The following is a 26,285-nucleotide window of genomic DNA, read 5'->3' as shown; positions in this document are numbered from 1 at the left end:
GCTGTTAGCGTTACGTTACTCACACTTTTAATGTAATCTTATTAGACAAGTAACATTAGACAGGGAGGAGTTGTTAAACAAAGTGGAGGAGAGCAGAGCACAGCAGCGGGAGAGCTGGGTGAAGATGCAGGAGAGAGAGATGAGCCTGGGTGCAAACTTTGCCACTGACTCACCCCCCCCCCCCTCCATAGCATGCCCCCACTGCTGAAAAAAATCCTAGAGGAAACACTGAAATCCTTTTCACATTTTAACAAGCAGTTTTTATGACATATTTTGCCATTATTACTTAATTCTTGTGAGAAACATCTTGTTATAACATCATATCATTTTATCTTGTATCTTCTAATATTTTTACTCAAGTACTGTCCTTAAGTACGATTTTCAGGTGCTGGTGCTTTACTTGAGTATTTCCATTTTATTTTACGCCATACTTCTATTTCACTAAAATGTAAAAAAAAAATTGCATTTTTAACTCTACTTTCTAACCTCCCTGACCCCCTGATAATTTCCACACAGTCCCTTGTCAACTTTCTGTTTACATATCCTATGATGCAAATAAGCAAACAATGCATTTATACTTGCAACCCTATCTGCCACTGAAAGATTAGTTCCAGTTATACACAGTTCAGAAACAATATATATCACAAACTAACAAAGAAAAAACATCCGCACAATTCGCAGTCCCTCTAATGTTCTCAGCCACCTAATAAATGTTTACAGTTGGCCTAGCTCGTTCTGATTTTTTTAAGTTATCTGTCATTTCATTTATTTTTTGTCAGAGAGATGCTCTACTGCATGCACACACAAATGCACATACCCATGAGAGATACTGTGATGAAACAAACCATCCAAAGTAAATCTGATGAAACTAACAGCAATCAACAAGAACAACGCTCATATCTGCCCTACAGTACTCTGTGTTATTGGGCATTTGCCTGTTTGTGTTGGATACATTAATATATCCTGAATAATTCTTCCTTCCATCTGTAGCTCAAGATAGCGAGGAGATAAAACACAGGGACATCCTGGTAGCTGTGCGATTTTGAAAGGTTTTATGAGACTTTTTCTTCTGAGCGTTGCACTCAGAAGTGAGGGATATGTTTTGGCACTTTGAAATTCTCAGGGACAAAGCCTCCAGAACTTCACAGGTTCTCAGGAACTGGCTGACGTTCAGAACCACAGACAGCGACAGAGGCATCGGGTGCTGCTGGCGCCAGTTCAGCACCTTCGGACAGCGAATAAGGACAACCTCACACCTGTGGCTGCTGGGAGACACAGCTGGAGCTGATCACGACCAGGAAGTCATTTCAACACCCCGAGGGTGAACTGTCGCACATCCAGCACCACTTCACTTCTCACAGAGACTCAAACATCTGAGGCTCTGCATAGTCTTATGCAACTTCCTACTCACTTTTGCCTCTACACTACTGCCTTTCAGCATAATTAAGCTTGAGGGTTTTAGTGTTACTCCATAAACAAGGTAATGTATACACCTACCACCACTGGCACGACTTAAATCCATTCCTTTAAGACTCCGTTTACTGTCATGGACAAAGGTCTGAGTCCACTGAAAGCCCTTTTGTTCCCGGAAGTCAGAGAATCAATTTTAAAATATTTTTACTTGTCTCCAAATCACCCACAAGGCCAAGACCAAATTATTTTTCTGACACGTTTTGTTTACGTATGACTCCTCTAGAACTTTACTGTAATTTATTCTGACTTGAGTCTGCTGCCTCTTCAGGGTCAACACCAAACACAGAGAAACTGCATTTATGCTACACATACTTGGATCTCTTTGGTGATCTTAGTCACTGTCTAACTGTAACCATCATTAAATCTAAACTACCCGCTCACTGCTGCCTATAACTGAACTTTTGTCTCTGCATCTATCTTGTTATCTTTTAATTGTGTCTCTTTTTTGTCTTATCCTGTCTCACTTATTTTATGCAATTTGTAAAACACTTTCAACTGCCACTGTTTATGAAATGTGCTAGATAGAAAATAAAAAAACCTTGCTTTTCCTTGTTAAAACCAACAATGTGTTAATCCATCTTACAATAGTTTTTCAACATCCCTACGCTATCTGTAGCACTCAGCCCGAGTCCATTCATTCCAACTGAAGAAATAAATTATTTAAAATGTGGCACAAATAGGCCTATATGGTTTCATTTTTTAAAAAGGCAAAATAATTTTTATTATTATTATTTTTAAAATACATATTACAGTATAACATTTAGTAAATGTTACTGAAACGCAAGTAAATAGTGTATTTTGTTCCAGATTATTTCCAGCTGCAAGTTAATACACATTTTGGTGTCAGAGTGAGTATTTACAGCAGCAGGACGGTGTATGTGGGATTGACTCGGAGTAAGTGACAATGGCAATGTTCATTGTAATTAATTGTAATAAATACATCACTCAATGCAACAGTGTGGCTCAGTGATGTTTTTCATAGTTTTTGGACAACAGGGTGCTATGAGAGGAATAAGATATATCGGCTACAAAGGCAATGCTTGTTCGTAGACTCAAATCATTGGTGGTTTTGATCTTTTCAAGGAATTTACTGACAAGAACAATATTAAATATCAAATGATATTTCTCAAACAAGATTACATACTTATTAACTATTCAGAATTTATTATTTATGCAAATTTCTCAGTATAGTTTACCTTCCCTATTTTGGACCTACACATTTTTTCATGGTAGATATTTTTGGCTTGGCTTTTGTGTTTCAGTGGTTGTTGTGTCGATTTGCACCTCTTTGTAGTTGATGGTTAATATTTCATGTCAATCACTTAAAAAAAAAGGCTCTGGCCAATGGGGTCCCCTGACCTCTTGGGCCCCTGAGCCTGGATCCTTAGGTCTGTTCGTAATCCTTCCATGACCATACCTGACTCACACTTGTCTGACTCTCCTATTATTTTTGTTGTTCTTAAAATTACACATTTATCATTATTATTAGTTGGAGAAGTTCATCAACCTTGCGTACTTCCAGTGAAGCTCTACCCAACTTCAATTCTAATTAACTGGAATAAAACAAACTGGAATAAATAACACCTGAGTGGGTTTGCAGAGCCATTAAATGGAACGAAGTCATCATTAATAGTAATAATGTTATTACATTAACTAGTATTCTTAGTTACCAGTGCTTTTCATGCTGTGACAAGGCGAAATGCAAGAAGACAGAAGCGGCAATAAGCATGAAAGTATAACAATAACATGAGAATAAGAGAATGAATTAGGTACATCATTAATTATCTGGTGAGAGTATGTAATTATGTATGTCATTTCCTACAGGTACGCAATGAAGTGTCACGCACGGTAATGAGATCTATATTTGCCTTCGCTTGTCTAATTAAGACGTGTAAAATAGATTAGAATGCTACAAAAGACTAAAACCATAATTTCTGCGTGACTTCAACTGATTTTTTCTCCACAGCCTGGCTCATGCACTGCATGTTCTCTTAGTAATGCTGCCACGGGGCTACAGCTACCTGTTTTCCCTTCGCAGACAGCTGCAGGCCTTTAACCAGCACAGAACAGCGAGGAAACCAAGTCGGTGATTAAAGCAGGAGTGAAGACCACAAGTCACACATCAACCACACACTTCAGTCTCTCCGAAACACTCTCTGCTTCTCCATTACTGTTCGACTCCTTCACCTACAGTACGTTGTCTTTTTCTGTTCCTGCGCCTTTCCTCTTCTTTCTCCACACCTCTCTCTACTACTCTAATTTTATGTCCTCTTTTCACCCCCACCTCTCGGTCCTCTCTCTTCGTCTTTCTCTCCCTCAGTCACCTTTTCTTTTCCTCCTTTATTTTGATCCAGCCTGTTCTACTTTCACTACTTCCCTCTCCTCTGCTCCTGAAGTTTCTTCCTTCCTTTCCATCTTTTCTTTCCTCTTTTCACCCCCTGCACTTGCTCGTATCTCAATCTATGCCTCACTGTGTCCCTCGCCATCTTTGTATCTCTACCTCCTCACACACACACTTCTTATTATTAAATTAGTAATAATGTCACCATGCTCCCTCCCAGGAGACCAGTGTTATTGACTTCATTATGCAAATGTAAACCAGCCCAAAGCTATACCACTGATGGGATAAGACACACACACGCACACACACAGTTTCTAGGCTGAGTGTGCCGGCCAGGAAAAATTTCTTGCTGTTTCAGATAATTATGTCAACCAGTGGAGTTGATGTGCATATTAGCATCAAATGTGTTAAATCCAATGAGCCTGGGGCTTATCATATCTGTCTTGGAGTGACACTGTGTTAGTATAGAATAGAAAGAATAAAACAGAATAGAATAAAATAAACAATACAATAGAATTATACTGATCCTGATACTATGTGTATGTGTGTATGTGTGTGTGTGTGTGTGTGTGTGTGTGGGGGGGCATTTGCTAAATGAATGTGATGTTATAAAACTTTAATTTTAATTTAATTTCATGTTTTTTTTTCACTTTTAAGTCGCTTTGTATATGTAAAGAGTGTGTAGTCAAGAACATTTTCAAAGATTTAATTACGAGAAACACATTTTGTGAATTTTGCTCACCCAAATCTACAAAAAAAATCTGTTTCACATCTGTGTTGGTTCTTCACTATGTTGTCCATGTCAGCTTTAAAAAGAAACATATTTGGCTGTGAATAGTTCTTCACAGGAAACTAACTGACGGAAGAGCAGGCCAGGTGCATGTAACCTACAAGTACCTGAATGGCCTGTGAGCTTGTGGAGTAATTTTGGCTTTGTGGCTCGGCCATGAAGTGAAAATCCTCTCATATTTACTCTGATCTGCCGGGCGTGTGGCTCTTTCCATCATACTGGCACTCGCTGGTAACAGTTGCCAAACCACGCTGGGTCTTGATACGAGTTCACAGACATGGAAACGTAATGGAGAGTATACAGTAAACACACATGCGTGCACACACACACACTGTTAGACACAGTATTGGCAGAGGCAGACTAGACAGATGGAAAGACAGCAGACAGCAGGGAGGAAGTGGAAATTAAAGTCACAGTGTCAGGAAGAACAATCAGAGCTCAGGGAGTAACATTGCATACACTGCCTGACTGAGTATTACTTATCATTTTAAAAATATAATGTCATTTTTGGTGTATTTATTAGATTGGGCGGTGCACCATTTTGTCCCAGGCTGAAAAACCTCAGTAATTATTAGATGGATTGGCCCACAGTATGATACACACATTCATTGTTTCCAGATAATAAAGTCTTATGACTTTGGTGATTCCCTAACTTTTTATCTAGTGTTTTCCCTATCCAGTGAAATATCTCTACATCTATGGTGCTGACTTTCAAAGGCAGTGAGGAGTAACTGACAGGGTAAACAGTGTAACAAATGGATAAGATGTCATACCTATAATAAACTTACTGACAAAGACTTAGATGCAACCTAAAAAACTTCTGAACCTTCTGGGAAAACTTAGAGGATGATGAAAATATGAGGAAAAACAAAACAGTATTAACAAACAAAATGTCAATAGTCAAAATAATTTTAGCTTTCCATCTATCACATTACATATTACATTTTCTTCATTTACATTTGAATGCATTTACTTTAAAAGTAGCTTAACCACATGAATTAGTGAATTCCAGGTGAACGTTTGTACCAAATTTGAAGAAGTTCTGTTAAGGCGTTACAGAGATATTGTGTTCACGAGGCCAAAACTGCGTTTTGTGAGGTCACAACGACCTTGAGCTTGGACCACTAAAATCCAATCAGTTCATCCTTAAGTTCACCCTTGTTCGTGCCAAATTTGAAGAGGTTCCATGAAGGCGTTACTGAGATATTGTGTCCACGACAATGGGACGGATGGATGGACAACCTAAAAACACCATTCCAGCTCTGGCTGTTGCCAGCACAGAGGCATAACAAAGTAATTTTTGCTTTAGCTTTTGCCCAGCTTTGGCTATCTTCGTAAACACACTTTAACTAAATTAGTCTCTCCTGCTTTTATAGCTTTGTTTTTTAGCTGTCTTCTTACATTTATATGGCATAAACATTTATAAGTTAAAACAAACAAGTCAGATACTGGTCGTGACTAGGCCTAAATTTTGACTAAATATGTAGATTTGCAATTTGGTTTTGTAGGGTAGTATCAATCACTTAACTTTTCAATTAGTGCCACCATCAGGTTAAAGTCTAAGACTTTAGTTTAGCACAAAGTACTGCTGTGCCTAAGTACAGCCTCACAGAGTCGCTAGGATGACTACAAAGTACTTTTCAGGGACAAGAAAGTAATAGACATGTCACAGGTAAAAGACAGATACATTTCGACCAAAGCAGATAAAAGTAGCCTAAGTGACAGTGACATTAAGAGCAAGGCTGAATAAAAACAGAGCTGGGGGACAAAACCACCAAAGGAGAAAGAAATAAAGCATCTGATTTAACAACTGTTTAAAGAACCAATTTTACTGACTGGTGCCTGAAAGGACAATGAACCAGTCTGACAGACCAATACCATTCAGTCTTGGTTCTGCTGGACGGAGCTCTTAGCCAGACAGCCATACATCTTTACTTACCTATTCTACTTACAGATTCTCTTTCAGTCCGTCTACAACAACAGAGACAAAGAAGGTAAACACGGAGCTGACATTTTCATCCACTCCAGGAGAGTTTACTTTCCATTCAGTCTTTAAACTTTAAAGTAATTCAGATGTTTTCCTGTAAGTCCTGTCTATCATGTGTGCATTTGCAGTTGGCATTTGGCTGTGAAAATAAGCTGCCAGCAGTGACGAATTTACTTACTGACTGATAGTGTTAGAGACTGAAAACTAAACTTAGTGAATTACTCTCTGTGTTTCCATCTGAATGACTGACTGACTTATTCAGTGCAGCAAATGATATAAAAACAGCTATTAAACCCAGTTATTCAGGGAGACAATGTTTTAGCTTCAGACAGTCTGGTCAGAAAGCATTAGAAATGAGGAGCTGCGCACCAGACACCTCATGCATTTTTAACCAATCAATATCCGCTTTTCTACATCTTTCTCCTCCTCAATCCATCTCTCCATTTTTCTTTGCCTCTCCCTCTCTGTCCTTTGCTTCCTTTCTCTCTACTGTTATGTACTGTAAATGTTTTCTGCTTTCTCTCTCCGTCACCTTTTCTCCTTGAATGGCTGCAGCTTATTAATATGTCTCATCTCTCTCATTTCCTTCTGTCTGATCTCTCAGTCCATCTCTAGCCACACTATCTTTCTCCTCTCAGCCTGCTGTCCTTCCTCTGCTCTCTTTCACTCGCTCTTTGTTTTTCTTTGCTCCAGTCACTATTTATGTTCTCTCTTCCGTCGCTGTCTTGATGCTCTCTGTCATTATATCATTAAAGACTGGGGCTGTTAATGCCCTTCCCCATCTGACTAACTTTGGAAATGATCTGTCCCCGTTAACTTTATCTTAATTAGAATAAGAGCATGGTCTTTCTGAGCACAGACCCCAGACTGGGCGCATAGACATGTCTGCATGCAGCGGCTCACACAGCTACACTTACAAAGACATTAATACAAAATATACTGAAGGGTTGGGTCACCAAATTACAACAAAGGAAAACAGAGTTTCTCACTTTCCTTCCTGATATTTATCCATGATATTTTTGGCCTCATTTGTCCAAGTTTTGAGACATTGGTTATTTTAATTTGATAAACAATATGCATCTTTTTTTCTTTGTACTATTTTCTGTTACTTTCTTATTCATGTGCAGGTTAAAATGCCAGAAAGCTTTTAATACCAACGTTTTTGGCAGTAAAAAGATTGTTCATGTGCCCAAAATGTGATCTGATGTGATCAAAGATTAGTATCAGTGGTATCAATACATTCAATACATTGGGGATCAGTCACCCACCCTTGTAATCCACAGACCACACTGAACACTGGAGGTGCTACTATGACTTACTAAAGAAATAGTCTCTATGAAACGGTTGTTGACAGTGTGAAGGTTATGATTATGAAAAATGCGTATCCTGATTCTGAAAAGAGTTGCGGCTGTTGATTTTTAAACACTGTGATCACTACAAATTAAATTCCATTCACCTCCATTATTTTGTGGTGGCAGCAGAAATTACTGAGACCAAACTCTCAACGCCTTGTCAAATGAAGCCGACCACAAAATCTGAAGAAAAAAAAAAAAGGCTGCATACCACAAGAAGAAAGTGGATTTCTTTTCTGTAATTTGGGTAAATAAACATATTGAAGTGCAGCACACATTTGGATTTACAAGCACAAACATACTAATGAGTACACACATGAAGTAGATCAAAAGCATAACTCCTCATATGGCTGGGACACACAGCCCACTAAGGATGCATTTATTTTCTCAGAGGGGAAACTCCTGAAAAGTGAAATTATCCTTTGATTCATTGAGCTCAGAGTTATATCTATTTGGGAATGACTTTTAGTTACTCTATATTTACAAGAAAAGTCTTTGTCTAAGAAAAGGAAACGCATGAAGTATGGTGGTGTGTTGGTCTGCTTTGATATAAAGTGGAGATACAGTAGGTAACAAATCTAAATGTGAGGGAAGTCCGTCCTTGAGAATATTTTTTGTCGTTAAAGAGAAAGCAGAATCTGTAGATCTAAATTCATTGAATAGAAATTGACCCAGGGCTGGATTGGATAATAGGACTTAAAGCTTGTTGTGATTTACATAATCCACTTAGACTCCGCTCATGATAAAAATGACAAATGCTTTGAATTGTATTGAGTTCCTGTGAGCTACTGCTGCAATATCCAGGTCTAATAGCATCTACAGTTCTGCCTTCAGGCAAACACACATACATGACTGAATACATGCACTCACTCACTCACTCACTCACTCACTCACTCACTCACTCACACACTCACACACGAGGCCAGCCTCCTAAGAAGGTAAAATGTTTCTTCAGACGAGGAGCACAAATAAACCTGAATTAGTGTATGATTCATTGCATAAATGTCTATAGCCACACAAAGGAGAAAAACAGTCACAGAGGCCACCTTATATATGTATGGTAACCTGTGGGAGCATTTTACAAATCCATGATTCTTTTTGTACATCTGCGAAGGATCCACATTTAAACTGTGTTTTCTAACTATGGGTTTCTCTAGGCTACTTCTAGTGGTGTTTAGTGGGGTCAGTTGTGTTGTGTCTGCTGTTGTACTTCCATGTCCTTGTACAAGGTAAACTGAATCAAATGTTGAAGGCCATTGTGTAAGTGGACACAATGTTTTCAAAGGAATAAATAAATAACTTGTCTGATTGCTGGAACTAAAAATGACTTTTCATCTCATAGTCTACAAGCACAATTGATGCTTACTGTAATCACCTGGCTATAACAATTATAAGGGTAAATATATCTTGGTCGTTGGATCAATCAGGAATATGCTTGAAGACTAATGAAATCATCCCAATTGTGAAATGAATGACAATCATGTCGCAAAACCTGAAGCGATGCCTCACCATGACTGTAGATTGAATTCATTAAAATGATGATTTAAATGGGATGTTAATCAGATTGTATTTCAAGTGTGGAACTCAAATATGGGAAATATTTATATATTTCTTCTCAACATCTTTCCCTACCCTGAAAAGGCAAAGATGTGCAGTGCATTGCTTGCATTACAAATGATTAAAGGAAATATTGTTCCATTACAGCACTGTTTTATATTTGCTGTGTGCTTTGTTAAAGCAACTGGTCTCGGCATTAGTTGGAGAAATCAACTGAAATTTTTAATTAAAATCACGCTGATACATTGGATATTTTTACATGTGTACAGTATCTGCTGGGAGCTTGAGACTTTTCTGTACTTATTCAGATCAGAACATGTTCTCAGAAAATACTTTTCTTTTTCAATGAGGACTTTTTTGCGGTCACGGTTACTCATACTGTCATCACTGTTGTTGCGGGGAAATTTCCAGTTAACATGGATCTGTATCGACTTATTAAGGTCTGTACAGGTTAACGTTTCAAAAAATTGCAAGGTATGAAAACAAAAATTTATTTATCTGACCTTTTAAAATGCTCCTTGGATGACATTGAAAAGTCTGTGAACTTGTGATCTCACTTTCTTTTGACTGCAAATGAAATAAGAGCAAAGTAATAAAGGGTGAACAGAATCTTTATCAGCCACTGAACTGTCTTCAATCCCAAGGGCATACAAAGTCAGAAACACATTGTAAGGTGTGTTCAATAAGCCTCAGCCATGGTGTGAAATGTAATTCAGGTGTAGAGTGATTTCTTGAGTGACAACATTATGGCTTTAGCATACTCTGTTGGGAAGCATGATGAACCTTAAGGGTTGCTGCTGTCAGTGCCTGTGACTCCGTCAGAATGAAGAAAACTGAGTGTCTTTATGAAACACCTTGGAGAAAAGCTGCTCTCTTGCTGCAAAAGCATATCAAGAGATTAGTAGATATTTGCCAAGGTGTTGCTCAGTTTGGACTTTATCTTCCTTTCTGCTGTCACTTCCACATTAGTCAAAGCTCAGTTATAATAAAGCAAAATTTGTATGAGTTACATAAGTCTTTATATTGATGTTTCCTCTCTGTACACAACAGCAGAACAGTGAACCAGCCACAATGTAAGACTATTGTTTCTTGCACACATTGAATACTGAAACTGTCTTTTCCTGAATTCATGTTGTCAGATCTGTCCATGCTGTTGATATGAATCTAAAAAAATGTGTCTGTGCTGTCTCCACCTCCTCACCCTGGATGGTGACAGGCATCTGTATCTCCCTGCTCTGTCTGAAATCTTTTTCTTCATCTTGCCGACACTGAGCTGCAAATGGTTCAGCTTTTACCAGACAATAAGGCTCTCCACTTGACTTAACTGTGCTTTCTTGCCCTTACAACACTCCCTATAAATAACTAAAAGGCCACTAAAAGTACCTAACAAAAACTGGAAAAATGTGGGAGCTGCTGCAACAGGTGACTTCAAGAACCATCATGTTAGTTACGTATGCTGTGAAAGAACCATCAACTGTGCCAGCATCAATTTATCTGGTCAAACCTCAAGGAACGGTTCAAGCGCATTGTGTCTGCCTTGTGCATGAAATGCGCTCTATAAATAAATAAGAAAAAAAAAAAAAGACTTTTTTGGAAATAAGCTTATTGGCTTTCTTGCTGATGTCTGGATGGTAAATATGAAGCTACCATGAACATCCATTCAACCTACTTTAGCATAAAGACTGTAAACAGAGGGAAACAGTTAGCCTTGCTGTGTCCAGTGGTAACAAAAGCCATCTACCAGCTCAAGCTAATTAGCACGTTATGTCTGGTTTTAGGCGATATGAGGAAAATTTGCGATGTGCGATGACACAGTTAAATTTTGCGATGATGATATTACTTGTGATAAATATTAATGTCTGCATACACAGTTTTGAATGAAGAACACCTCTCCTCCGTCTTCCTCCCTCTGCTGCAGGTAACATTGCACAAAAGGTTGTGGCAGATGAAGCTGCAGTCCACACACAAGGTTTTCCTTTTAGCTTGTTTATAACTGTTCACTATTAGGTTAACGTTAGCGCGTGGCGCTCGTGTAAAACAAACTGCGGTGGAGGGAGAAAATGGTGCTTTCCTTCATGTTTAAAACTTGTTGAACAGGTGGCGTGATGAAGGATGCTAATTGCTTTTTTACTCACAAAGGGTGGCGATGACAACTGTAGTTGTTGTCAGCTCCAGCTCCAAGTTCACTCCTCACTGGTCTACACTGCCGCCTCTGTGCTGTGTGTGTGTGTGTGTGTGTGTGTGTGTGTGTGTGTGTGTGGAGAGCTCTCAGTGCGTCAGTTCACAGCTGACTTTAAAATGCGTCTCCACATGCGTCTTGACTGACCACTTGTGATCGGATCTCTCTTCCCCGCTTTATATGCAAATAACACCCATAGCATTCTGAAGAGTGGTTTTAAGCCTCAGAGTGGGCCGTTACCTCATCGCCATCTTGCCAGTACCTGACTCTGCCAAACAGAGGCAAATTTAAACTAGTTAGTTTTATAGAAATTCACCCCGTGCACGGTTGTCATGAAGGAGGAAATTAGCCGTAGTGACAAAAACTATTTTTTGCACCAAGTAAACGTTGGGTATTTTATTATGGGAGTCTATGGAGACTGACTTGCTTTTGGAGCCAGCAAGCAAATTAACAACGGACCCGTCTGTTGATTGGCTAAAAACAAAAACGCATACCTGTTTATTTGCATATAGAGCACGAAAGTGAGATCTGATCACAAGTGGTCAATCGAGGCGCATGTGGAGACGCATTTTAAATCCAGGTGTGAACTGACGAACTGAGAGCTCACCACTTTTTGCGTTCACACTCCTAAAAGAATGTGGACACGTGGCCCAGACCACTTCTGAATATGGTCTGAGTGATCAGATCTCAAATGCATCCTCAATGCATCTTGGGTGCATCCACACTAGGGTTGTGCCGATGGAATCAGCTACCGACAATCGTTAAAACTATCGCCGATTGCTCATGCCTTTGCAAATGTCAAGACAATATTTGACTTGTTTTCCCATTAATGTAGTTACTTATTATTTCTAGTAATAAATGAATACTAAATTGAATGTGCCTGCCACAGTTTAACATATATAACCGCATATAACTGACACTTGCAACACATGAGCACACCCACACTCCGCAGTTACAAGTTTACTAAAGTTTGTGGCAAATGAAGCTGCAGTCTACACAGAGAAAGTTTTCCTTTTAGCTTGTTCACTATTAACTTAACATTAGTGCACTACGCTCGTGTAAAACACACCGCGTGGGTAGAGAAGTTGAAAATGTATCTTGTCTACATGTTTAAAACTTGGTGAACAGGTGGTGTGATTAAGGATGCTAATTGTTTTTTTTACTTGCAAAGGTTGTGATTTGTGATGACGAATCACAGTGTAGTTGTCAGCTCCAGTAAAAAGTTCACTCCTCACTGGTCTACACCACCGCCTCTGTGCTGTCTGCTGTGTGTGTGTGTGTGTGTGTGTGTGTGTGTTGCTGCAGCCAGACACCAAAACACGGTAGTTTTTTCCGGTTCATTTGGCTCTGGTGCTGCGCCTACAAAACCCTGTGATTGCTTGGTTTGTGTAAATAAAATAATTTTTTCTAATTCATCGTGTTTCAGTCAGTCTTTGGCGATGTGTTTATTGCACATGTTCATATCACGATGACAATGAAAATAAGATTAAACGGTCAGCTCTATCTGGTTTGTTTAATTCGAACAAAAACATTATGTGAGTGGTCCTGATCTTCTCATCTAACTCCTGGCAAGAAAGCCAATAAGCATTAGGTCTAAACCTGAGATCCCATCATAATACCCATGATTCTTAATGCCTGTAAGGAGAAGCCTTTTCAATGAACACATTTTATTTTTTTAACCACAAACAGTAATTCTCCTTTAGCTAAGTTGATTTGTGCTCAATTGTTGAACCACTTAGACACAGTCAGGAGTTACAGAATACCCTACAGTTATGCCGTTATGCCACAATCAGCCACTCAGCAGGATGTGTCACTTAAATTCTCTGAACCACGTTTTTCTCCCATAAGGAAATCTGTGCTATGTAGAAATGATTTCCACTCTGGAAAGCATCAATTAATTGGATAGGATTTGGTTGATAGATGGAAGTGCCCACAATGACCTCACTACATGCAAGTGGTATTCAGAACAGCCTGTGAAATACCTAATTATGCATATTTACTTAAAGCAAATATATTCATGTTTATAGTAAGAGTGGATCAAATTAAAGGTATCTTTATTAATGATGAATGAGAGTATTATCACCCAACAGCAGTTCCCCTTTAGCTTATTTCAGCTCAATGTTTTGGTTTCCAAACTGACAACTTTACTATTTCATTTCAGTATCACCTCTCTCATAGTGTCATTTTCAGCCACAACATCTGATCTTGCAGTACAATATCCACTTATAGTGACTACAGCATCATTAAACTTTTTTATAGTTGTGTTAAGGACTCACAACATGTCATTTCTAGGAAACAGGGTTGTACCTGCCCAGCACCAAACAACAGACCAAGCTAGAAACTAGTTGAGCTAGCCACTAACATTTAGTGGAGCATTTAGCAACTACAGAGTAACAAGACCAATACTAAAAAGGAGAGTGAATATTTGATAGGGGTCCAGAAACACCACTCCAAATGAATGATAATGTTGCTCTGAGTCTGCGATATGTGTAAATAAGCACCTGTTTGCTAACAAGGTTGCCACAAAAGGTGGTAGCATGTCTGTTGTTGTCAACTTGTTTCTACTGCCCCCAGTGTCTGGAAAAAAAACCCAAATTTTTGCTGACTTAAGGGTATTTTCAAGAAAAGGAGCTATTTGTAATTTTGTTAATGCCACATCGCGGATGTTAGCATTATCAGCTGTTTATATATCAGTCCAGAAAAAATGTTGTAAGTTCAGCAACAAACTTAATTCCTTGACTTTCCAAGAGCTGTCTCCAGTGGTGGAAAGCAACACTCTTTTGCTTCTATTTCTATCACTTCTTTCCTTCTACTGAAGTTAGCATGCTAACCAGCTAGATCTGGACCGGTTGGCCTGACTCATTACTTTCCGATAGTGAGTCACTGTAGCATCAACGTTGCCCAGCAAGAAATAGTGTTTCTTAGAACGTGTATTATAACCTCTTGCTCTTGGCAAGACTAGTAAGTAAACGGCTGGTAATGCTAACGTTGGCTGTGTAGAAATAGTAGAACTTACAAATAGCTTGTTCAAATCTCCACTTCTACGCAAATAGTATTAAGTCAAACAAAGTACTAGTTTAGTCTTATATGCTCATGCTCTCCACACCACTTAGATAATATAGTCATTGTTTTCATTGTTTCTCAATAACACAAAATGTGTGTGACAGCCTGTCTGTCCTACAATGTTTTATCTTTTTCTCTTTACCAGTTATCTGCCCACAACTCCTTAGTCACTTTAACATTACTCAGTCTGCACTTTAATGCTGCTATGATCGGTATGTTTCTTCTATTTTTACAACAAAACCCTTAACACAGAGGTTCCATTTTCTCAACAGCACATTATCCCCTTGTGCTTCACTTCCCCTCCTTACCATTTGTTTCTCTGTCATTGTGCCTCTCCTCCAATTTCTTTCTGTCTCTTACTTTCCCTCTCTTTCTCTCTGTCCTTGTCAACTTGTATCTAAATTCTGTATATCCTCAATTTTACAAGGGGTAAACGGTGCATATGAGTCTTCAGTGGTTCAGTCACTGTAAACGATATTCCACATTCATACAGGCTATTTTCAACTATCTGGCCATGCAGTTAGATTGTTTTCAGATAGGACAAGGTGTAGGAGGTATAGCATGTCAGAGTGGCAGAAGGTCTGTGTGTTTTCTTTGTGTATGTGTGTGTGTGTGGGCTGAGATAGGCTGGCAGCAGCAGGCATCTGGTGACATCTGGTCCAGACAGATAAAGTAATAAACACATACTATCTCACTATCTGGAAAGAGGTGCAGCCTCTCTCTCTCTCTCTCTCTCTATCTGTCTGTCTGTCACTCCTCGCTCTCTGTCACTTTTTTCTCTGTCGAAATCAAATTCAAATATGCTTTATTGACATGACAGGAAAGCAGCACATGTTGGCAAAGCAGCACAATGTTTCAAATTAGGTCAGTGGCTAGAACAGTAACTAATAACAATGGATAAATACTAACATGTATATTGGCAAGAATACACTGTGTTGTCTTTCCTTTCTGCCTCTTTGTCTTCACTTCTTTCTAATGTTTGTTGTTTCTCTTTTAATTTTTCCTTGCTTATGGGCTCTCTCATTTGATTTTCTTTTTCTTTTCACAGTCCAGTTAAATCTTTATTTTTTTATAACTGAATTTAAAATTAGAATTTTACTTAATGGAAATTTGAACATATACTGTACATTTTCCAGACAACTGCTTAGGAAGATCACGTTATACAAATGAAAGCTGGAGTACCTCTACTGATTGGACCTTGATGTGAGATGTTTTGCTGTTTCTGAGGCCTAGATTTTGCTTTTTAATTGTAACTGCTATTCACTCTTTGTCTTGTGTAAAAAAATTGGTATTTGGGGAAAAAAGGGGACAAAAAAGAATAAAGATATTCTAAAATGAAAAATGGAAATATCACAAGTGCAAGGGGATAGGCAGGCAGGGGACTGACAAAATTGACAAACTAGCTCTTCATAACAGACATTCCTTGCTTGTCAATTTCAGAGGCAATGAGCACAGCCACCTTATTGATTGATCGGGAATCGTCAGTCATGCTTTTGGGCTTGTGTCATTTGAGACAGTTGACACATCCTGTGGTTAAATTGATCTTTTTTTCTTTTAAACTTAGTGATCTAATGCTGCAGCTAACAATTACTATCATGAAAAATCAATCACCTGATTATTTCCTTGATTGAACAAAAATGCTCATTGCATGTTTGCACAGCCCCAAGATGACAACATCAAATGCTAGCAGATCCACAGATATTCAGTTTATGATCATAGAGAACAAAACAAAAGCACAAAATATTCACATTTAGGAAGCTGAGACCTGTGAATATTTGCTTTTAAAATGCCTTAATGTTTAATTGATTTGTAAATTTTTTTTTTGATTTACCTTCAGATTAATCAACTAATCATTTCAATACCTATTTTATACTGTGCTATTAACTCTTATGATCAGTCAGATTCACATATACACACACAGTTGAAATTTGTGATATTCACCTATGATCTGACAAGCCTCTCACCAGCGGGGGCCTCACCCTCAGGTGAATAAAGGCCAAGGTCCAAGTGGTCAGAGGCCCCTGGGCACAGGCCCAACTGCCCCAGTCAGTGACCTTTGTGAAAGAGCAGATGATATGTGACAAAGGGAAAATTAGAGAGGCTGAATTTTTGAGTGAATATTAGAAAAGGGCACATAAATGACAAAGAAGAGGACTGAAAGGAAGGAGAGAAGCAGGGAGTGACATAAAAAGAAAGGTGGAGGATGTTTAAGATAAAAAAGGAAGAAGTTGAGTGGAAAGCTGGGCGGATAGGGCGATGGATGGATGACTAAGTAGGTAAGATGATAAATAGAAGAAGAGATGGATGGATGAATGGGTGGGTGCTTTGACACATGGCCCCGGGGAATCAGCCATTATACATGCCACTGTCACTCAAGATTAGCGGCATAATTAAACTCCTGTCGCACTGCGTGTGGTTCCGAATGTGTGTGTGTACGTGCATGTGCATTTGTTTGTGCACGCGTGTGTGAATCTGAATGCGTGTGTTGTTTTCCTGGGTGTGTGTGGGAGGGGTAGGCTCTGACAGAGATTGATGGTGAGGGGAAAGCAGGCCATTATGTTGTATAGCTAAAGCAGTGATAGCCTCTACACCTCTGTGTCTGTTTAAACTGCTGGCCATTTTATAGGCGTGGCACAAGTGACCCCATAATACACACACACACACACACACACACACACACACACACACACACACACACACACACACATACACACACATAAACACGCACACAGATTACTCCACCTTTAATTGGAGGGAAGCTGCTAGTTTTCGGCCTGATTTTGTTGCTTCATTTGGCAGTAGTCTGCTGCTGTGATGCCTTCGCAGAAGTCCAGTCACTGTGTGAACAACACAGAGGCCACTGAGCTAAATTAAGTGTCATTCACAAATGAGGCAATCACCCTCTGAAGTGTTAACCCAAGGCTCTTTCCAATAATTGGTGGATAGTTGTGAGCAATTTTAATATGCTAAATGAAATTTTTAAACACTCCCCTTTTTATTTAAATATTCAGCCTTAATAGCAGGTTATCAGGAAACCCTTCAGCCTTCAATTAAGTGAATGAGAAATGAGGATAAAATGATTATCTTGACAACCCAGACAGGACACCCCACTGGAAGAAAAAGAGAGAGAGAGAGAGAGAGAGAGAGAGAGAGAGAGAGAGAGAGAGAGAGAGAGAGAGAGAGAGAGCATAGTCGCATTCATTACAACGCTTGATGATGGTTGAAGGCCATGTTCTTGAGCAGCTGCACTCCGACCAAAGCTACATCTCCTTCTGTCTATGTTTGTGTGTTTCAGAGAGTGAAAAGAGCCCCGCCGCTCCCCTGCCGAGCGGAACATCAGCTTCATCAAGTCAACTAGAGACAGCTACAACAGGGATGGGTGTTGGGCACCTTTGCCTTCAGAATAAAAGCTCTACCTCTGACCAACTACTATTCCAAAGTATCAAACATTAGCGAGAAATGTGTTTATGGAAGTGAAAACAATGCCTAAGTTTTCAAAACTATTTTTGCATTAGTTTTATTCATTTGCATGAATAAAACGTACTTTCTGTTGTATCCCTCACTCAATCAAAACTGAAGGCCAATGACTTCTAGTGCATGTACAAGCTAGCCCAGACTTGGTGCACAACTGAAACAGGCATGAAGCTGTCCAGTTTTGGATGTTTTTTTTTTTTGTTTTTTTTAATCATTTTTTCATTCAAGTGAATGGGAAAGTGGCCAGACTTCCGGACCCCACTGAATATATTTTAATTACACAAAGACAGTTAGACGCAATTTGAAACATCTCTGGGATCATTAGGCTAAGTTCAAAGTGGGCCTTAGGAACCTGTTTGCATACAGTGGTCACGTGTTTACAGGGCAACAGTCTCACAAACATTAGCCAAAGTATCGGTTATCCCTGTTAAACTTGCAGGTCAAGTGGGGAACTGCCAGTTCTGTGACATGAACCTAATGTTAGCATCTTTAACACAGTTGAGTATCTTGGCGTCCTCCTCAATGGCTATTCCAGGGCTAATTCATTTGCTGGTTAATTAGTAAACGAGCTAAACCAACAAGTCAGGTATGGTGAGCACTGATACCTGCTAATTAGTGCTAACGTAAAATAACACTAGAATTTCACTCACCTCGGAAAACAGGAGCACAGACTTCCTCACGTTATCTTTAACCGCACAACAAGCCGTATTACTTGTCCGACATTTGCATGAAAAATCCTCCAAAAGGCACCAAACACCCCAAGTTGTGTGGGCGGTTATGTTCAGCGACTCGGATTAGCTGACAGGGCACCTAGCAGGCAGCTACCTGCTCGACATAAAATGTTTGCCACGAGCGGCTAACCAACTCTGACGGCACCCATCTGTCACCCGAAGCAGCCACACTTTCAATGACGCATAAGTTTAAGCCTTAAAAACTTATATGGGTAAGTGATTTAAAAAATAGTTGTCACCATGTCGGCTTCACTTTTCACCCCTAAATGTTGCCGCTTGTTCAAAACAGTATGTTATTGAACGCTGTTTTTATTTCTAAAACATTGACACCCCGGGTGACATAATGAGAAAAGACACTGAGTAAACATTTGCCACTACTGCTGTGATTTTTCACTATTCCCTTGTTGAGAATACGCTTTTATTTTGGAAATCACAACCGGAAAAGCTATGTTATTGCGTGGTGTTTGACTTGACAGATGGCAGGCGAGAGACGCTCCTCTCGGTTGTCTCTCTCTCGGTCCGTTGGTCTATCCCGGTTCCCATTGTCTCCCCTTTTCACTCTTTGAAGACAACCCCGAGACGACAAAACTAAACTTAGCCCTTATTCCGTCCATATCGCCTTTAGTACGTTACGTTTAGAGACTTACCTCGACCTGAAATTTCACCCTGTCCCTCTCCGTACGAAACGTGGACATGCTTTCTGTGTTTTTTGTCTCTCTCTCTCTTTTTTTAACATTGTAGAGATTTATTCGCTGTACCGGAGGAGGCAGTGAATGAACCGACTAACGGCGGACGGGGAGTGACAAAACGGCGGTTGTGTTGTGGAGCTGATGGGAAGATGAACCGGAGGAGGAGGACTTACTAGCCAAACAGAGACACCGAAATCAGCTTCTAGTGGCTGTTGACATATCACAACATCCTAGCAACAATTTGACTCACCATTTTTCGAAGGGATTAAAAAAAAAAAAAAAAATCAGGGAAAAAAACTAAGACACTGGATTTCAACTGCAGGTTTGGAGATATAAACGTTGTGTTTGGTTACGGTGTGAATGAACAGTAGAGGATGTTGCCGCTACATGCCCGTGACTTCCCCTGAGAGGAGAGGAGCTGGTCTGTGTAAGGAGGCAGGGACCACTTTCACTTGTTTTCTCCACCCTAAAACAAATTAGGCTGTTTCAATCAGCCAAATCCAAGTGGCGCTTAATCGGATTATTAAACAAGAGAGTAGCTAATCTGGTGAATATATCGATTTAATCTCCTAATCTCGCCATCTCTCTGCTTTTTTCAGTCTTTCAGTAAGTGGCTACAGTACAGGACCGTGTCAAAGATGGTACTTATCGAGGCAGTCCGGAGTTTGTAGTCCAGTAGGTGATAACTGGACAAGTAGACCCTTTGTGGACATAACTCTAGAGTCACTGTAACCTTTGTTTAACACAGGAGTCCAGTCTTAAAACACTATAGTTTTACTTAAGACCCACATTATCAAAAATCTGAATCAGTTCAGTGTTTTTTGCCAATTAATCAAAATGCACCACTTCACCTGATTTTTTTGAGCTACTAAATTGCCTTCAGTTGCAGAGGCTTGGAAAGGGTCTGCTTTCATGACTGAGCTCCGTGGATACATTGAGAACAATTTGTGGACTTGAATCATCCCCAAGGCCCACCTTCCATCTTTGATCCCTGACCCCTTGCGTGTTTGAAATCCAGGGGACCACATTTCAGGCTCTTAACCTGTCAGCAGCTCCTCCATTTGAATGAAGTAGTAGCCTTTCATTCCCCTGAGCTCCAGCGAGTACAGGGTCTGTGCTCTGTTCTCTTAGGCCGGACAGCGAGCGCCTCTACCTGGGCTGCCAGCCAGCCAGACGGCCCTCGGGGGGCTTTTGGATTTTGAAGGGCCAGCTGGAGATTTGGGAGTTACCCAGAGTTTCTTCACCACGTGGACCACAGGAGAGAGGGAGGAGGACACCATGGGGTGCTGTAGTGGCAGATGTACCTTGGCCTTCATCTGTGGCATGCAGCTGGTAAGTGTTAAGATTGCTATTGATCCTGTAAGGGGGTGGCTGAATGGAAGGATCAATCAGGAAAAAGAAAAGGTTTTTTAAAATCTTGTAAGAACAACAACAACAAACAAGTCATGTTGGGGAATCAGCAATAAACACATCTTTAATAGACACAAAGAGGGGATGGATGGGTAGATGCACGGAAAAAAATGGATGATTGAGAGGTCAGATTTCACAAGTTAATAGGAGTGTAAAAGGTCATGATACAAGGTAGGATCTGAGTTGAGGGACAGATTGAGGAATAGGTGAACTGACTGGATGAATTGCTGCTGGTGGGAGCTCTAAGACTGTACTAAGAGTCCTGATGGATAGACAGAGGCAGGGAGTGATAAATGGAGACACTGAAGAAAAAGGAGTTATGGGTGGATGGATGGCAGATAGATAGATGTGTGGAGCAGGTACGTGTGATTTATGGAGAAAAATGTATGGATTTAGGGAATAGGAGGAATAGACATGATATAAACTCATGGTATCAGCTTCTGCCATTCTCTCTATGTGCCTGTCTCTTTGTATCTCTCTTTCTCCCTTCACCATCTGTGTCAATTGGAAACTGGTGCCAGGCAAGACAACAGGGAGGGAGGGATGGGTCTGTAGGTGTGTATGTGTGCATGCATGTGAAGATGTGCGAGAAGGAACACAAATTATTACATTAGTTCAGTCTTGTAAATTCTGAATACTAAAATGAAAATCCACCCTAACACACTAACAATGATATGAAGCAGCAAACCCCTCTGCTGGTTGGTCCCTTTGTTTTCCTACCGAAAAATGGACAAATATAGGTAATCTTCTGTCGGTTCAATATATTTCAAGGAGAGCTGCAGTACATTGGATTTTATTAGCAGAGAATTTTTCATCTGAAACATTTTTCTTCAGTGTTCAACAATCATACAGAAAGAAATCCATCATAGAAAAAGGGGAGAGAAACTTGAAGCAGTATTAGTCATTTTGGCTAGGGCAAGTGGACGAAGCTACAAACTTAACAGTGACATATGGCCTTATAAAGCTAACATCCAAACATGTTTGCAAACAGTTGCCTATTTACAGAACCATAGCAACATTTCCATCGATGCATCTATCTATTTAAAATCATGTCCTTGGTCAGTGTACAAATGTAATTCTAATATTTGAAGCTCCTTTTAGCTTTGTTTTTGGTCTCTACCAACTCCTTAGGAAAAATATTGGGCTCTTCAGCAGCTAAATGCTTCACAATGCTCACTGGTTAGTGCTGACCTAGTCTTTTTGTTGTCTGGTGCTGGGCAGGTAATGCGCAGTGAATTTATAAGAACTTTTTCTCCGTCAATAGCTGAAATTTTTGATTATATTTGGAGGGAAATGCAGAATTGCATGATAAATACCTGTGGGTTTGTCGCTTCGAGAAACATCTTTCACATTACACACAGTAAATTGACCTGTTATTCATATAAAACAAAAAAAAATTGAATTAGTGAAGCTTTAATAAATCATAATACAAAGGACCTAGAAGACATTTTGACTGAGATGCATGACTGGTCGGTTGAAAAAGTCGGTTGCTTGCTCTTACTACTGCGATCATGGCAACACTCTTCATCTTGGCTACTTGTAAAACCAAAGGTGTATTATTACTGTACATTGTTTCAGCCAGACTGACAGCTAGATCGGAGTAATAAGTCCAGGCAGGATCCTCTGGAGGCTACCCAGGGAAATGAAGGAAATAACTGCCTGAAGTAGAAGCAGAGGAGAAAGGTTTAGGCAAAGTGGTGCCAGTCATCTCAAAAAATATCCTGAATTTCTTTAAACCTCACAGGCTGATGATATGTAACAGTGTAAGAGGATTTTAGGGTGGAGTTTTTCCTGCAAGTGTGTATAAAAACTGAAGGCATGTTGTGACATAAACGGGACACTGTATATAATGTCGACAGATGCATAAACATGAGCAGAAGTGCTTGTGCTGTAGCATTCTCAGCTCGTGGAGTCATGTACAGTAAGCATGTGCAAACCTAAGACCTATTGTCATGTTGAATAGGGCACTGTTACTGACATAATACCCTATGTGTGTCGGCATGCATGCATGCGTTTTTTTTTTTTCTTTCTATTCAGTACAAAAGATGTATGAAAACCACCTAATTTACCGTAGGATATTAATGTGAATGACCCTTTTTGTGTGAGTGTGTGGTTGTAGAAGGCCTATTGTGCTGTGAAATGGGACATTGCTGTACATGATTTCATTCAGGAAAGGAACAACGGCTGTTTAAGTCAACATGTCTAAAGTAGAATGCCAATGAGATTGCCACATGTGCTGTACATCCATCAAACACACCATTGTGCTGTAAATTGGGATGATGCTTGATTCTGTAGGTGAAATACACAGGGTGTGTGTGTGTGTGTGTGTGTGTGAGAGAGAGAATGAGATGCTGTCACAGTGATAGTCATTGTGTCTAATGCGGTGGAACTAATGCTATGCCATAGTCAACAACATGTTTTGCTCTGCTAACTGTTGTAATAGCTAAGCTGGCTGATACCACCACTAGCTGAGCTGGAGGTCTGGAACTACTGTATGTTAGAGTTTGGCCACGCACAGTTAGCTCAGTTATAGTTGGAACCATTCAGACACAAGCCGCCTGATGGTGAAATCCCTGTCTGCACAAAAAGCACAAATTCTCCATATTATAAAGATGCAACGATACATGTTGTAGTTACTCACAGGAAACCACGCAGCCCACAGTTCTCATTGTTAAAAATCACTTACTTGACCACAAATAAAAAGACAGCCTTTTTTTCTCTCTTCTGCTTGAGACCCCCTGTCTGAGGTAACTATGGAGGTGCTATGTGAGCTTGCACCTAATAGTTGACCTCGCAGAGGAAAAAAAACAATGCTGGTCAGTGTGTCTTATGTAGTGGAACTGATATCTTATGTAACTCTTAACAGCTGTTTTCTCCTGCTTCATTAGCTAGGTTAATTGCTGATGTCACTATAGCTGAGTAGAGATCAATGATGCAGGTTGGAGATATGTCTACTTCACAGCTGACGTCGCCATGTACCAAACAATCAGTCCCTCCAGGTGAAATTATGCCAGTTTGTAATCCAAATTAGACTAAATTCCAGTGTACTAGGCTTATCAGTTTCCTTTAAGGTCACCAGTCAATTTAAAAGAATTGTTTTCTGCTTTCCAGCAGTAGCTATTGGTGTTTATTAACTTAAGTGTGATAAATCTACAGACACTTCGACACTTTTTTTTTTTTTTTTTTTTTTTTTGTCCCGTGTCCTTTTGAAAGTTTCTTTAGACATTTGAAAGCAGTGCTGAAACTAACAATTATTTGTTTTCATTATCGATTAGTTTTCTAAATTAATTGATCATTTAATCTATAATATGTCAGACAATACTTACAAATGCTAATCAAAAATTCCTAAAGCTTAAGGTGACATCCTTTTTAATTTTTTCTGACAATCTAAAAGAATCAAAGATAATCAGTTTGCTATCACACAATGGAAGAACAGGAAACAAATTGTCACAATCGAGAGGCTAGAACCAGGGATGGTTTGGTTTCCTATCACATCATTGTTGATGATATATTTTTTTCTCAAGTTTTTCAGCTGTATTTGAAAGGCTGTAAGATCCTGATCCTCAACTGAGGTGTGTCAGATTCAGTACTTCCCTCTGATTGGTGGATTAGCTCAAGTACGGTTATCATATGATTTGTTTTAGATATTTATTCGTTTATTTTCAGGTATATAAACGTTTGGAAGAGATTTATTTTGAAAATACTGCTTTTTAAGATGAGTATTTTAAGCTGATGTTAAAAGTTTCTGAATTTCCATAGTTCTTGCATGTTGACTGTAACTGTATACCCATAGATACATTTGCTGAAAGAGAATAATATTGAAAATATAAAAAAAAATAATAATAATGAAAATACAGCTAGTTATCTTAGCTTAGCATAAAGCCTGGAAACAAAGGGAAACAGCTAGCCTGGCTCTGTCTGAAGGTTAGGGTTAAAACAGGACAAAAACAAAACAAAACAAAGATGTGTCAAAACAAGATGTTGCAGTTTTATGGGCGGATATGTGCTACACTACTTTTTGGTTGGACGCAGTCACTTTCTGCAGTCTTGTTGTAGTTGTGAGGTTGCCAGGCAACCAGAGGAAATGGCAAGAAATCACTGTGTCTGGCCAAGAAATAGTCCTACAATGTTAAACTAAAAAGATATCACAGACATGAGAGTTGTATCAATCTTATTGTCAACATTAACTCTCGGCAAACAAGTGAATAAGGTTATTTCCCTGTTTGAAAAAGGATATTTAATTCCTTTAGAGTTGGAAAATAGCAGTGACAATTTTATTCAGTTCATTTCAGTTCAACTTAAAAGGTTTTCACATGGCAACAGTGATATTATGGTGAGGAAGATCAAACACATGCAACATGTAAAACGTGTGTCATTGTGCGGTGAGCAGAACAGAAAGCAAGATTATTAAGTGAGATCATGCAAAACAGAACAGAGCAAACAGGTCGTAGCAGATCAGATGTTGTTTTTACCAACACACACACACACACACACACACACACACACACACACACACACACACACACACACATACACATACATATGCCACTAGTGACTCATTCACTGTGGCAATGGTTGTGGTCCTTGTTGCTATATGAGTCCACACACCCACCAGCTGCTGTGACAAAGATGATGACTAAATCATCCAATGGTGTGATAGGTAACAGGACGGCAACTGGTGGCCTCGCTCCATTGGCTGGTTCAGCGGATTCTGTGCAGATGGTTGGTGGGTGTTAATGTCGATGAAACGTTAATTACGTTGTTGGTGTGTAAGTTAATTGAATGGAGTGAATGGAGCTGAATTATAGCTTTGTAATTCAATGTAGTGCACAGTCACAATGCGATAATGATTCTTAATGCAATAGAATAATTGATCTTTCAAACACATAAACACCAAAGAATAGGACCGACTGTCAGAATTATTTTAGCTGGAAGTGCTAAAACCACTGAGGTAAATTTCTTGAAAGAATTTCTGAAACATCAGTCACCAAAATTGTTGAAAAATGCTAATTTTTGCACAGGTGTACAAGACAAAGATTGTATACATGCAACAATGTGGGACATGCATAGCAGCCATAGACTATCTGAGACACAGTGTTTGTCCGTCTGTGGCAGTGCATCCCTGTGACATTTCCACCACTATGACATAATGAATAATTTACCACGTGGAAGCTGCAACATGAATGCAGAAATAGTACCGCTGCATGTGTTGTGCCTGATTGCAAAACAGTGACTGTTT

General features: G+C 39.5%; 1 protein-coding gene across 1 annotated transcript in view; it reads left to right on the top strand.

The window, feature by feature from the left end:
- The first annotated feature begins 19,446 nt into the window (after positions 1–19,446).
- The window catches only part of nkain2 (sodium/potassium transporting ATPase interacting 2), a 78,171-nt gene continuing 71,332 nt past the window's right edge, over positions 19,447–26,285 (top strand). The window contains exon 1 of the mRNA XM_023430305.2: positions 19,447–20,968. Within this exon, the coding sequence (XP_023286073.1) occupies positions 20,915–20,968 (54 nt within the window). The 5' untranslated portion in view covers positions 19,447–20,914. The remainder of the gene's footprint in view (positions 20,969–26,285) is intronic.

The sequence above is a fragment of the Seriola lalandi genome, unplaced genomic scaffold (assembly GCF_002814215.2).
Source record: "Seriola lalandi dorsalis isolate HSWRI2012SDOR001 ecotype SW California unplaced genomic scaffold, Sedor1 jcf7180002054901, whole genome shotgun sequence".
NCBI lineage: Eukaryota > Metazoa > Chordata > Actinopteri > Carangiformes > Carangidae > Seriola > Seriola lalandi.
The sequence above is the reverse complement of the archived record's forward strand: the minus strand, read 5'-3'. Positions and strand labels throughout refer to the sequence as shown.